Source organism: Pocillopora verrucosa, chromosome 10, assembly GCF_036669915.1.
Source record: "Pocillopora verrucosa isolate sample1 chromosome 10, ASM3666991v2, whole genome shotgun sequence".
Taxonomy (NCBI): Eukaryota; Metazoa; Cnidaria; class Anthozoa; order Scleractinia; family Pocilloporidae; genus Pocillopora; species Pocillopora verrucosa.
Window position 1 is genome coordinate 19,308,747 of NC_089321.1, and position 14,056 is coordinate 19,322,802.

Consider the following 14,056-nt stretch of genomic DNA (forward strand, 5'->3'; position numbering starts at 1 on the left):
CTGCAGTCTGCTGTCTGCATTTTTTACTAACAGGTATCCGTGGCGCCAATACAGTTTATTTTTGGTTACATTTATTCGCAAAACACACATAATCTACCACAAAATACCTGTGAGTGAGGTAATTCGACATTTTCGTTCTTTCCCACATTAATATTCTTCTCTCCTTTTGTAAGAATGTAGACATCACTCACAATGTTTCAAGTAATCCACCCACCCTACAAAAAAGGAACTCTTGCACGCATAGCATGCCTATGTTTTGAAATAGGTGTATGCCCTTGGCCAGACTTGAGCGCACTATTTCAGTATACTAGTCTGACACCCGTAGTATCACTACACTTGATTCCAAGGATCCAGTACCATCTAGGTATCCCAGTTACCCTGCTCACAGGGTCTAGTTTTAGGGATAAAATAAGTTGCTAGTCACTCATAGGGGTCACAGAGTTAACTCATCTCAGCGAAGCCAGCCAATTTAAACCAAAATGGAGCTTGTGAGGAATACCTATTTCTTTTATTCCTACTTTGCTGAAGGAAAAGAAGTAATTAGTCATACTTATGTAACGCTTTGCTACTCCATCCATCTCAGGAAATATTAGGATTCTTGAAAACGACTAGAAACCAGTTTATCTTCTTATAATATTTTACAACTAGAGAGGACTCCTATGGTAATTCACAAATAGTTATCATCTGGACAAGAACTCTCCTTTTTCTTGCCTTTGTCTCATGTGAATCTCTTCTCATCAAGAGCTCAGTTGGTACAAGCCAAGAGGATAAGAGACTGCCTGCACTCTCAAACTCTTAATGAAACAAAACTTGTTATTAAATGTTTCCTTTGGGACAAGACTTGTCACTGGCAAGTGAAAAATCTCTTCTCACCAAGAGCTTGGTCTAAGCAAAGAGAGAAAGAGACTGACAGCAGTCTCAGACTCTTGATAAAACAAAACTTATTAATGTGTTCTTTGGGACCAGCTTAATGCAAAGCAAGAGTAAACAAGTCTGCCAGCAGTATCAAACTATTGATAAAATGAAACATGTTATCAATGTTTTCCTTGGGACCAGACTTGTTGTTTCAAGTCCAATTCTCTTGTTGCCCAAAGCTTGGTCCAAAACAAGAGAAAAAGAGACTGCCGGCAGTCTCAGATTCTTAAACAAAATAACTATTGCTGTCCATGCCGACCATGAGTGATATCATATTCACCAGTGTTTCTGATATTCCTAATACTTCCCTTTGATCTGCAGGAACTGATGTATGGGTCATTATTGCCCTGAAAATAAACCAACAAAAGATCCATGATTTTCATGAACTTTTCTTTCCATTCCCAAGTCAATATCTTTTCAACCAATCATTCTTACAGTCTTTGCTAGTTGTTTTAAGTGCATGCAGAACTTATAGTACCCTTGCAAACTGAATTCCCAGTTTTCTGGGAATTCCTAGGAATTCCTAGGAATTCTAAAAAATTCCCAACTATGCAAATTAACTTTGATCTAAAAAGCTTGGAATTACTGGGAATTTCTGTGAAAGGAAGACTCCAGTTTTGTGAGGACTTGGAATTCCAAGGAATACCTAGGAATTCTCAGCTATACAAACTACCTAAAATTTAAGAAGGGTGGAATTCTTGGGAATTTCTGGGAATTGAATTTGAGGCAATTTAAATACCCTGAGGTCCACAAAAATTCTAAGAAATTCTCAATACCTTGAATGCGAAGGTTTCAAGAAAAGGAGTAATTTCAGAGGCTTTAAACTTTGGCTCAATAAAAGGTATGCTATACAAAACTTACCAAGAGATATACATACATGTATATGTTTATAACTTAAAGATCATGAAATTTATTAATCAAACTAAGTTTTAGTAAATCATTGATATTGATTTTCTCATGAACCAGCAATCAATTATGTTAAATGGAAATTGCCAATTAATTCAATGTACTCATATCACAGATTTGCTTTCTAACCTCAAAGGACTCTTGGATTCCATGATCATAAAATATTTTTATTGTGATGCAAGTTAATGTCTCATGTTCACTGATGTGCCAAAATCATCAAACATTCATTAGCTGTTCCTTGGTACACAACTTCCACAATAATTAACAATAATTACATTGTTATCTACACTTAAAGAACTTTGTTAGTTATGAACATAAGTTACTTCCCTAACCTACATTACTGGTTGCCTTTGTTAGAAAAACTTGGAACAGTCAAGCTCAGTAGCCTCAAACACTGTCAGAGAATTTTTGTTGATATTATTTTTAGTAGAAATTTCATGCCTTAGACAAACAAATTCAACACCTAATTAATCTTTCTTTTTTCATGATTGTTGTTGCTGTTTTTTTTTTTTTTTTGGTTTTGTGCTCTGTTTTCGGGACTAATTGCTGTAATTTGTTTTGCTGTTTTTATTCTTGCAAAACATTTTTGTAAGAGTTCCAATACTTGTGGATCATCCACACACTTTGCAAACATTTGGCATGCAGACAAGACAGAGGTAGTCAATGTTCCCTTTTAGAACAAACACCTTTTAAATGACGTCTTCAATTTACTTTATTTGAAACTCTGATCTGAAAATATTTGTCAACAAGACTTGTTAGTAGTGAGAAGTACATACCAAGTTTCCTTTCATAACTTAATTTCTTAAATGTCTCAATCACTGGATCTCCCAAAAAATATTACATCTTTTTATTTTTGGTGCAAAATACAAGTCCTTCTTTATATATTTCAATAATAACAGCTCTTAAGTTTACTTGTTGTTCTTCTCTGTCTGTCAGCTATCAACAAAATTGTTTTATACTTCGGACAGTGCATAACTATTTTTGGACTAGAGTTCCAACGCACCTCTATAATCGCATATAGTTACTTCTGTCTCTTGAACAAATGTTTCTCCTTTATAAGACGCACTCTACTCTGTTGTCACCACTGCTTTAAGTTCAGTGGAAACGACTGACTGAGGAATCGAGATGGCGGTGTTGGAACGTGTTACTGAACGCTTGCTACGGTCAAGCTTTGTAGATTTAGGCACTGGTACACTGGGATCATCTATGTATCTCTTTTACTTCCTAATGTGGTATCCTTCTTTTATAAATGTGAGGGTAAAAGACAATTTGTAGTCGCATTCAAAACTGTGATTGGCTTGTGTTATTTCTCACCTTTGCCATGAACACAACTCAAGTGAGTTTCGAGTCTTTGTTTCCTCGACAACTTTCGGCCACAAATCGTACATTTGTAGTACGATCGATTCTTGTCGATTATTTCCACATAGAGTGAACTCACATCATTATTTATATCACCAAGGTATCCATCGTCTAGAAGCAGAGAACCGGTCTTAGAAGTCAGAATGAAGTTGTAACAATCGGCAAGCCAGCGGATTCACTTTGCTAGCCAATGACAAGTTCTAAAAGATCCACGTGATCATGCCCGTGGTCAGAAACAAAGAAGACTCCATTTGGCGCTCATCTTTGAATTTACTTTTCATCGGTTGATCGCTTTTCTCAACTGTTTTGCTTAGTATAACATTTCTAAAGATAGCTTTTATTTTGGTTCAATGGGAAAACGAGAACAGCGTGAGTGTTGTAAACAAATAAGAAAGCCGTTGGTGCCGTGGAGTTAAAAGAAGGGACAACAGTTGACATATTGACTGGTACAAACAAGGGTCGAGTGACCATCTGTAAAGCTACGATTTTGAAAGTTTGTGGTGAGTAAACATTGCGATATTCGTTACGTGATCAAAATCATATAAAAGAATAGATGTAACGGGTTGAATTAAGCTTACCTAACGCTCGGTGCAACTGAAACTAGAACAATTCTGAGAATCGAATCGGTCACTTGCATGCCGCAGTTTCTTAAGCTTATGCTTTACAATGAAATAAATCTATCAGTAAGGTTTCAAGATTCCTTTAGTCACGTTTGGGAACATTCAAGATTCATAATAGGAACTGTTATTAAACAAACCTTATTACATAAAGAAGCCCTCCTTGGTAAAAACAAAATAATGTATTCAGCCCTTTTTTTAGTAAAAATCTATGGGAGAGATGTACTAACTCCAATATAAAAGTCACTCAATATAACAGAGATTTCTTGATTTGAAAATCCAATGAATGCCCTTTTCCTTATAGCCATCTTAAAGGCCTGGTCTGAGCTTTAAATATATATATTTATATATATTATTTTTTTTCAAATTCAGATGTCATGGAATCCAGATACAAAATGGTCAAGCTTCTTGCAGACAACCTCATTCAAGGCCAACTCGTTGTGAGCCCAGGGAAAAAAATACAAATAGCAGCTAAGTTTGCAGTTTAGGATAACTTCATTCTAATTTATTGTTACAGTTACAACAAGATTTTAATTAAAAAAATCAATTTTATTTATCTGTAATTAACCCCTTCACTCCTGGAGTGCTTGGTTTTCAAATATAATTTAAGATATTGTATTTTATGGAAAAGAATCAACAGATTTTATTCACAATTTGTGTCAAACCAAATTTAATGATTGATTAGGATATTTTATATGAATAGCTGTAGTTGAGGATTAATCTGTATGAAGTTTTCAAGTAAAGAAAAATAAATCAAATTCCATCCAAATATTACCACATGTTGATGTTAATAATTAATCAAAAATATTTTACATGTAAGCCTTAATTAAGCTTGTAAATAAATTTCATTGAATACTTGAATTTTAGCTGGGTTTTTTTTAATTTAAAGTATTTTTTTTTATCGTTAGCCTCAAATTTTTGCTTAAAATTCTCAATAATTCTTAAAAATTCCTAAAAATTCCTAGAAATTCCTTGGAATTTTTTAGATTTACAGCTTTTCAGGGAGAGTCATTGGTTCTCTGAGTTGGAATTCCTAGGAATTCCAAGTCCTGTTGGCTATAAACTTGGAATTTCTGGGAATTTCTAGGAATTTCTAGGTTTTTGGAACCAGAGTTGTTATGGTTGCAAATTCCTAGGAATTCCCAGTCCGAATTTACTCTGAAAATTCACACCTTTATTCCTAGGAATTCCAAACTCCATTTTGCAAGGGTAATTCTGTCAGGCTTTCAAAACCACCTAGACTCTTGGCAAGTGTAAATAACTGAAAGAAAAGGATAAACAAAGACTCATGGCATTCAGTGACATGAGACATTAAACTTGTAAGACAAATGGGTTTCCTTTTGGATTTCACGAATGCCACAGGAACTCCAACCTTAAGCCTAAATAGCATTAACTTTACGTAATCTGCATACTTTACGTACTTTATTATAATAATAAATAGTTTTGTGTATGTCTTCTGTGTTTATTCACTTACAGCTTAATCAGTAACTTTTGTGTATCTCTCTTGTACTTTTTTAATTAGGAATCAAGTTATTAAAACCTTAAATCATCAATGGTAAAACATTGTCTCTACTTTACAACATGGTTTTCCCATGCTTAACCCTTTACAACCTAACATCAGTATGCATGTTCTCCAAACTGTTCTCTATATATTTTTCTAGGTACTGACAAGGGGAGTTTGTTTAACAGTCAAGAGCTTCTTTAGTTTGTGGTCATTTCCTTTATTCTCATGACCTTGACGTCTGATTCAGGGGTGATATTGTAAGTAGAAATAAGATGCAAGTCACTCTTGATAGTTACAACAGATTTATTGTGTCTTGCTGTTAACAATACAACTTTAAGTTGTGATTCCTGAAAACAGTTGTCTGATGGTAAAACAATTATTGAGCATCATAATCTTGAAATATTGTGAATTGTCAGTGTGTTAAAAAACAATTATTTTTCCCAGTCAAAAGCAAATGATTTATCAGCTCCCCATTGCCAAATCTCAAGATTTTGCTCAACACTATCCAATAATTATTAAGTATCATATAAATATTATTCAATCACTGCATACCTCCATATACATCATCCACGCAAACAATGTGTTCCCCACTCTTAAGTAAGTGAGTCAATAACATAGTGGCTGACAGACCAGAAGAGGAAGCCAAGCCTAAGGATGTGTCGAAATAGAGAGGTCGTGCCATTAGTAATTATTAATATCAACTTGCACATTTCATAATAATTTTGTAACACATACTGGTACTTCTTAGTCAGTTCTCATTATTCATTCTCCCCTCTATACTCCCCTAAGTCTGACTATTTCTAGTTGTGGAATTACCAGACACATTGAAAGTTCTTATAAATAAGCCAAAGTCTGTATTGTTCACATGTACACTCAACTGCATAAGTAACATTCATCAGTAGGACTACGTGTTCAGGAAATGTCTTGTTACCCACCCCTAGGATAGTCAGCAGAAACACCAGATTGGAAGGGGGGGGGGGAGTCTCAAAACTTGCCAGAATCATCAAATCCCAAAAAAGAAACGTGATGTGTTTATTGAAGAGAGAGGTCAGAGAGCATAACAAAGGTATTATAGAGTTTTCACAATTGAGGTTATTTGTTAGGGTTTCCTGATCTCTGCTCTTTTATGAAAACGATTGGGATTGCCATCAAACTTTTTCATACCCCGGCCAGGATTTCTCATAAAGCAATTCCAACTAACCCTGGGGCAAGAAACATGTTTGTTCGTTTTCCATTAGAAGAAATCACTTTGAAAACCAGTTTGACAAAATATTTCCAGCAATTATTTCTGTTTTCTTTAAAGCTTATAATGTGGACTAATCGTGATGTCCTTATAAGTAACCAAAACAAAAATTGTATCCACGTGTGGGGTTCACGTGGAGGATAAAGGCTATATTTCCTTACCATGCTTGGCACCCTCCAAAGCCGCCACGCAAGCCTCAAAGCAGTTCCTGGTAGGGTTCCCCGACCGCGAGTATTCGAATCCCTAGAAGAAGCAGAAAGATCAGAGGTACAGCAGCGTTGATCGTTGCGAATTTTTCACGTAAGATAACGAGAAACTCACACGATGAACTCCTGGGTCATCCTGTTTAAATGTTGTAGCCATCGAAATCGGTGGCACAACTGCCCTAGAATTCCACTGTTCGGGTTCTTGGCCAGCATGGATCGCCAAAGTTCCGAAATGCGGAAAAGGTTTGAGATTCTTTTGTTCGGCTTCGTTCGCCATCTTGGAAGGAGAGGAGAGGGTAGACCGGGGCACAAAGTGACGTAATACTCTAAACAACAACAACCTGCTTCGTTGCACAATCATCATGGCATTTGCGGCTCAAGATATGCATTGATCTCCCCAAAATTACTCAAATGGACAAACATACTGGCTCTCTAAAAGAAAACAAACGGGCTCCATGCTAAAACAAGTAGATTATTCTCAAAAAGAAAGGTTCAAAGCTCGATGTAACCGTCCCCTCCCCCTAACACACCCCAACAGTTTTTAGCCACGCACGCCGCCGGCTCCAGAGCCCCCTCGGATTTAAATATGGCGGCCTCTTAATAGCACACTGGCGTGTTTTAACCAAGAGTTTCATTCAACTACATATATCTAACCCAAGGTATCTTTCTTTACTGAAATGTGAGAAATGGTATGGTACTGTGTGTTAACTAACTTTGTAGGTATAATTTTCAATAGTTTGCCTGAGTATGTCAGGGTAGCTGAGTGAGGCTGACAAGTTACAATGTTCTGCCTTTTTTTTTTTTTATCTTAAACAAGGTCATAACATGAAGCAATTTTGTCTTCATTCTTTAACTCCCAAGATCTGTTTGCTAATTCTCCTCTTTAGTTTCTAGACGTTTCCTTGTACATTTGTTATAGGAATTTGTTGTTAGATCAAGATAACGACCTACTCTTTCGTTGGATATTGTATAAATAGTTTGGGGAGAAGTTACATGTAAATCACATCACACGGGAGTTTAAGGGTTAAACAGCGTAATGTGATACACTGCTACCTAAATTTCACTGAAGTTCGAAATATACAGGACTTGAGCATTCCCCACAAATTTGTTCAAACTGCAGCTTACTAATTCTGCAGAGTAGTTGCAATCTGCAACTCTAATGCTTATTTCACAATTTTGACAAGTATTAGTTAATCTTTCATTTACTCAGACTGAAGAGAAAATGAAATTGTTCATCAACTTGAAAGGTGATTGATAAAGAAACCTTGAGGCTTCACCTTACCCAGACTATTTTTTCCACAAGCCTGGTGTAACCAACATGCCAGTAATAAATTTTAGATGAGTTTAATTTCCTGATAACTAGACTGAACTCTTCTATCTACATGCCATTGCCAGTGGTTTCTAAGTAAAGTATTACAAACATAATACATCAAGAACGGAATGACGAATTACGAGATTGGAAATAAGATAGGAAATAGAAATAACAAGAAATAGGTATAACATAGACAATATTAATAATATATGAAACATGGGTCACTTGACAAAAGAGCAATTTACCTGACAATTCTGGAATATGGCTGTCATAACAATGTACTAGCAATTACCTTTTAACTCAAGCTCACACCTTTTTTATTTGCATGATCTGTGGGAAAGTAAAACTTACATGGCTAGCTGCGTGGACTGGGGCTTTAAGGGGGGGAGGGATTGGTTTCTACACCTGGTGTCTTCTCTTGATTTTCTGAGTTGGAAGAAAATGTCTTGTAAGAAAGTTGTGCTCCAAGGAACAACTCCCCTCTTGATCTTATCCAGTTGTCATTGTTAGGTCCAAAGAAGCTAATTTATCTCACATTTGTGATTGTTAATTTGCTGGGCAGAGTTTATCAAGAGGTGAAGATGATGACATTGCCTGAAAACAAAAATCAAAAGAAAATCAGAAGACGAAGAAGAAAGGAAAAAACAGTATTGACTCAGGTAATGTTTTAGTGTGAACACCAACAATTTCAATTTTCTTTTTTCTTAACCTGTCGGTAACCTGTTGGTTAGCTGTCGGTAGACTGTCGGTAAGGTAGGCCGATAGGTTTTTTGGGGAGCTCTTCTTCACAATTACCTTAGGGTGAACATGAACAGTTTCAAAAGGAACAGATGTTGAGACTCCACACAAACTATTACACCTCTGTTTTTGTTTTAATGGTGTACTGTGCTGTACAGTGTCCTCGTCAATTCCAAATGCAATTTGCATTATTACGAAAACATGATGTAAAAAGATTCACATAATGATATGTACAACATCACAATGATGTCCTGACCCTATTTCTAGATTAATCTTACATCTCTGTTAGATTCTGATGAAGATCCTCTTCCTCCAAAAATAAGGTACAATACAATAACAATACAATACATACCTATTTTACGTAGGTATGTGATTTGTTTTTTCAATTTTGTTCCATTTTATACAGTTGTAATTAACCTCTGACCCTAATATCACCCCTGAGTCAAGAGTCAAGGATATGATCACCAACTATAGAAGCTCTTGATTATTAAATAAATTCTCCTTGTCAATACCTTAGAATATGCATAGAGAACAGTATGGAGAATATGGATACTGATGTCAGGTTGTATTCAGAACCTGGTTCTCTTTCACTCATCTCTGTTTCAGAAAAGCCACATCAGTAAAGATGGAAGAGAGTTCAAAAGCTAAGAAAAGTAGAAGTCGCAATCAGCTTGGACTCAGGTAAAGAAATTATGTCTACTTATTGAGAGTATCCTATACTTTTTACATGAAAGGTGATGTGGAGACTTTATCTTCACAGGAATTGTGATTTCATCTTTTGTATAATTATGTATATTTTTAATTTTTATAGGATTAACAGTTTTATTAACGAGTTGGAAAGAGTGAAATAATGAATTTGGTTTAATTTTTTTCTTTGGTTTTATTTATCTTGAAATGTGATGGTCTTGAATTTCATGTGAATGTGAAAAAATTTTGGATACTTTTCATGATGAATAAGATGGCCAAATATTTTTATGTGACTAAGTACAGCACAATGGTTTTTAGCAGACTCTGCTTATTGATGGAGTGGGAGGGCTGGATAGGGAAATATTTAGTGTGTGGTGAGCTTGAGGCACAGTAAGATGATGTCAGTTTTTTTAACATGGCATCACCTTTAACATTGCTTATGTATTAGCTTGCCAAAGAAAACATATCCATCTGCTTCATTCAGGGTTCAACACACTTACCATTGGACCACTCTGCCTAGAACAGAATTTGAATATTATAGCACTTGAGTTATATTTTGATGTGGTTTCTACAGATGAGGAAGAAGTTGTACCCAGCAAATTAAAGAGTCTGCAAAACAAAAAGACAATGTAGCTTCTAAAGAGGTTCAGCAAGTTAAAGAGAGGTATCATCCATCAAGATATTGCTGTGGAGAATCATCTGGTTTAATTCTTCTCCTTGTTCTCCTCTGTCCAGTCACCCACCTGTCAGTTTTACCACTACTCAATCCCACCTTTAGGTTCATCTGTTGGATCATTTTACTGTACTTCCACCTGTAGACTTGTTTGTGTTACTTAAATTGAGTTACAAGAAAGTACAGTTTTTTTGTTTTTTGTTGCTTTATTTTTTTAATCTACAGAAATTTTGACCGTAAAGGTAATTTTTTTTGTGAGTGTGTAGGAGAACCAAATCTGTTATGGGTAGACAAATATCAACCTTGTGCAGTGAAGCAGATTATTGGTCAGCAGAGTGATAAGAGCTAAATGAGAAAGCTGATGAACTGGCTGAGAGACTGGGAAAAGAATAGAAAGAAGCCTCTAAATGTGAGTACACATGTATCTGATTGTCAAGATGCTTTTCCCTCAAATACATGTACATGTAACTTCTCTTCAGGCAAGTATGCAAACGGTTCAGGCAAACTGACGCAGAAAGCAGATGAAAAAGTTTGGGTTGTAACCAGATAGGGGAACCATTCTAGTGGGGGAGGGGGGGGGGAGTAGCAATTCTCCTAGTCACCTGATGCTACTGAAATTAATTTAAGCTTTGACAAGATTAGTCCTCTGGCTCTAGTGCTGACTTTACCTTTGACCCTTTAACTCCCATAAGAGACCAAGACAGGATTTCTCCTTACAACATCAATACAATATTGAGCAGGCAAGTTATGAGAATAAAAAAAATTAATTAGGGGATTATTAGTTGATACAATACCAAATTATCCAAATCATATGAATTTGATGGCAGACAGTAAGAAGTAATAGTGAGCTCTTTGGAGTAAAAGGGTTTAGTGCATGAACCTAACCTTAATCTACAGATATTTTACAGAAGACCTTAAATTGAGTTGAATCCAGATTGTTTCTAAATTCCCACATTCAGAGATACATTTTTTTAAAGAGCTGTAACTTATGAACTTTGATGAATTTATTTCACTTGACAGTCACTTATACATGTAGTTAGTATGTTAGTAATGGAATCACAATTGTAAGTATTTTTATTTTGTACAGCTTCCTTTTTCAACAAAGACCAAGATGGGTCGTCCTTTAAGGCAGCTCTTGTGTCCGGTTTCCCAGGAGTTGGTAAAACCACATCAGCAAAACTGGTTTGTGAAGAGCTTGGTTTTACGTACACTGAAATGAATGCCAGTGACACACAGAGCAAAAAGACCTTGGAAGAACACATTTCTCACTCACTGAACAATTAAACCATGGATGGCCTTCTGACAGGTTGTCAAATTTCTGTAAGATTTGGAATTACTTTGATATTATTATGAAGATGCTTCATTCATTCTCCTGTCTTACTAAACTGATTTTCCATTGTAGTTAATTTATTGCATTGACAACAGATCAAATAAAATATGAAAGTTCGGCGATGTAATATCAAAGTGCTTTTGACATCAATCTGTTTTTTGCTTCTTTTGCATTATTATTATTATTATTATTAATATTATCATTATTATTATTATTGTTATTATTATTATTATTATTATTATTATCATTCAGTTTTGAACATCAACGCCATTTCAGTAATATATTTCAACACAGCTCACATTAAAGTGTTGGGATGTCATCTCTGTGCTAGTTTGGATCGTTATGGATGGGAATGTTTAATTTGTTGACAAAAAATAAGCTAAATGAAAGCTTTAATCCACCGCACCACCTTTCTTTTTTTTCCTCTAATTCTATACCTTCTCCACTTTCCATCCTACAATAGTAGTAGCCAGGAGAAATTGGGAAGTTAAAATACCTTTGTGTTTTTTATTATTTTCCGCCACGTTTTGGAAATTTTTTCGATTAGGCAAACCAAAAAAAACTCATTACCATTTGTATTCCAACAGACGGAAATTTCCCAATTTTCGAGAATTCCACGTTATCCGGTCGGAGAAAATCAGATTTAATTTTTCCTTACATTTTTAGTCGTATTCGTTATACAGTAACTTTTTGCTAAATTTGGCCTCCTGTCATCTCTTTTCACTCACCCGTCGAATTACAGCACTATTAGTCAACTTTTCCTGTTTCCAGGCCGACAAATCGCCCGCATCTTTAATAAGAAAATTTCCTTCACTATGCTTTCAGTACGAGTGTTTCTCATTCTCCCCAGTCCTTTCAGGACCTCTCGTATGGCAATCCAGCGCCCTTCGATCAACCTAAGCAGGCGATGGTTTAACGACCATCACATCAGCAAAAATAAAATTAAATTGAAAAAATAGCATGTTTATGTCATCGTGCTATACTCCGGATTAATTAAAATGAAAAGTTAAAAAATGTAATATGAGGCCCTGTCCAAACTTGGCGTATAAATAGTGAAACAGCATAGCTCCAAAATACAATCATGGATCACGAAATAAACAATGATACACCATTTTCTGTTTCGAGCTCGATGAGTTCATATTCAGCTTTTTCAATACTGCTGGTGTGACCAAGTGCACCGTTTTGTTACACACTTGTGGGGCAAATCACATTTTCATAGGAGCTAAGGTGAGGACAGAATAAGTTCATAGCGACCTAATGCAGTGAATGAGATAAACGGGTATTGACTAAAGATACAAATAGAAATAATTTGAGACATGAGACACTAGAATGAAAGAAATATCGATCTTATTTACTCGTCACGAACGCAGGATCGAATCTTAGACCATCGGATTTTACGAGTTGAAGTTCTCACATATAGCTATGGATTTCTCGTTAATGAGCCAAGACATACAGCGGATACATAAAGGATCATCCTGCATACTGCCTAGATCATCAATGTCGAAAGTTTCATGTCTTAAATTACATAATGATAGAAAGGAAATTTCAAGCTCTTTCGTGACAGAGGAAAAAATCATTTTTAACCAACGACCGAAAAAAAAAAACCCTATCCGTCAGATCAGGTTAAACGACAGATTAAATATCAATGCTGACATGTAAATAAACATACCAGACCTTGAGGTGGCTTATTTATCTTCCCATGAGGAATTTACGAAGCTGCGGCATTTCTGATTCCAGTATCAAGTGCGTCACATATCCGTAGGGAACTATTATACAATTATTCGCTTTAATTCTTTATAGCACGCGATACGATTTAAATATGCTTTTCTCTAGATACAACGAGAAGTCAAGTATTTTTCTTGGAAAAGAACTTTATTGGAGTTAAATTTATTGCAAGTACTCTTCAGGTGAGGAAAGCTAATGAAGAAATATGTTGCATATTACAATCGAAAGACATGAAAATTGGAAAAAAATATACATAAAGAATACATATCATTGGTGTGATTTCTTTAACTTTGTATCTCCCTCCGGTGATGAATATGTGCAACTTGTTATTACAAAGTATACGTAGATATCAACGCAACAACCAGCAAAAAAATTGGTGTTCGTTGAGAGCAGAGAAAGTTATCGCTTATAGCGAAGTATCTTGGTATGACATTAAATTTTCTTTGCATGTGAGAGAAAGCCAGTGAATGAAAACAACTGAGGGATGGATGCTCATTTTAACTTGTTCGGGACTCGACTACACACGAACAAACTCATCTTGATTTTGTGAATCAGCATCGTTTTCATATAAGGAAGGAACAGATTTTATTATTCAAATACTGATTGTATCGGGATGACATCCAAAGCGCTTCTGAATTTCACTGGACACTTACGCTTTTGACTGCAAAAATATTAAGTGCAGAATTGGCGAGAGTTGTTTACGGTAAAAAAAAGTTGACCGTTATTATATTTAGAAACGTTGTCACGGTGAAAGTGGAAAATAAAAATTTGAGAGAACTGTAACGCTAAAGGGAAGATGACCAAAAACAAATTTTTATCATATAAAATACGCTGATTGGTA

The 14,056-nt window shown here is 35.6% G+C and overlaps 1 protein-coding gene and 1 long non-coding RNA gene across 5 annotated transcripts; one reads left to right on the forward strand and one right to left on the reverse strand.

Moving 5' to 3' along the window:
- Positions 1-92: 92 nt before the first annotated feature.
- LOC131787035 (cystathionine gamma-lyase-like) lies at positions 93-7,257 on the reverse strand. Of its 3 annotated transcripts, XR_010718904.1 has the most exons (5): positions 6,866-7,257; positions 6,706-6,787; positions 5,854-5,949; positions 4,970-5,058; positions 93-1,262 (listed from the first exon to the last, which is right to left on the reverse strand). XR_010718904.1 is itself a non-coding variant. In XM_066172980.1 (4 exons), the coding sequence occupies exons 1-4, from the start codon at positions 7,112-7,114 to the stop codon at positions 1,255-1,257; spliced, it is 435 nt and encodes a 144-aa protein (XP_066029077.1). In that variant the 5' UTR covers positions 7,115-7,257; the 3' UTR covers positions 93-1,254. The 3 variants fall into 3 exon arrangements, 2 of the variants coding, with proteins under 2 accessions (XP_066029077.1, XP_066029076.1); XM_066172980.1 differs by lacking the exon at positions 4,970-5,058; XM_066172979.1 differs by lacking the exon at positions 93-1,262 and having other exon boundaries at positions 4,963-5,058.
- On the forward strand, positions 5,009-11,619 carry LOC136283785 (uncharacterized). Of its 2 annotated transcripts, none has more exons than XR_010718906.1 (5): positions 5,009-5,558; positions 8,625-8,721; positions 9,407-9,481; positions 10,062-10,569; positions 11,248-11,619. It is a non-coding gene; the product is annotated as an uncharacterized lncRNA (long non-coding RNA). The 2 variants fall into 2 exon arrangements; XR_010718905.1 differs by lacking the exon at positions 5,009-5,558 and adding an exon at positions 7,319-7,409.
- The last annotated feature ends 2,437 nt before the right edge of the window (positions 11,620-14,056 follow it).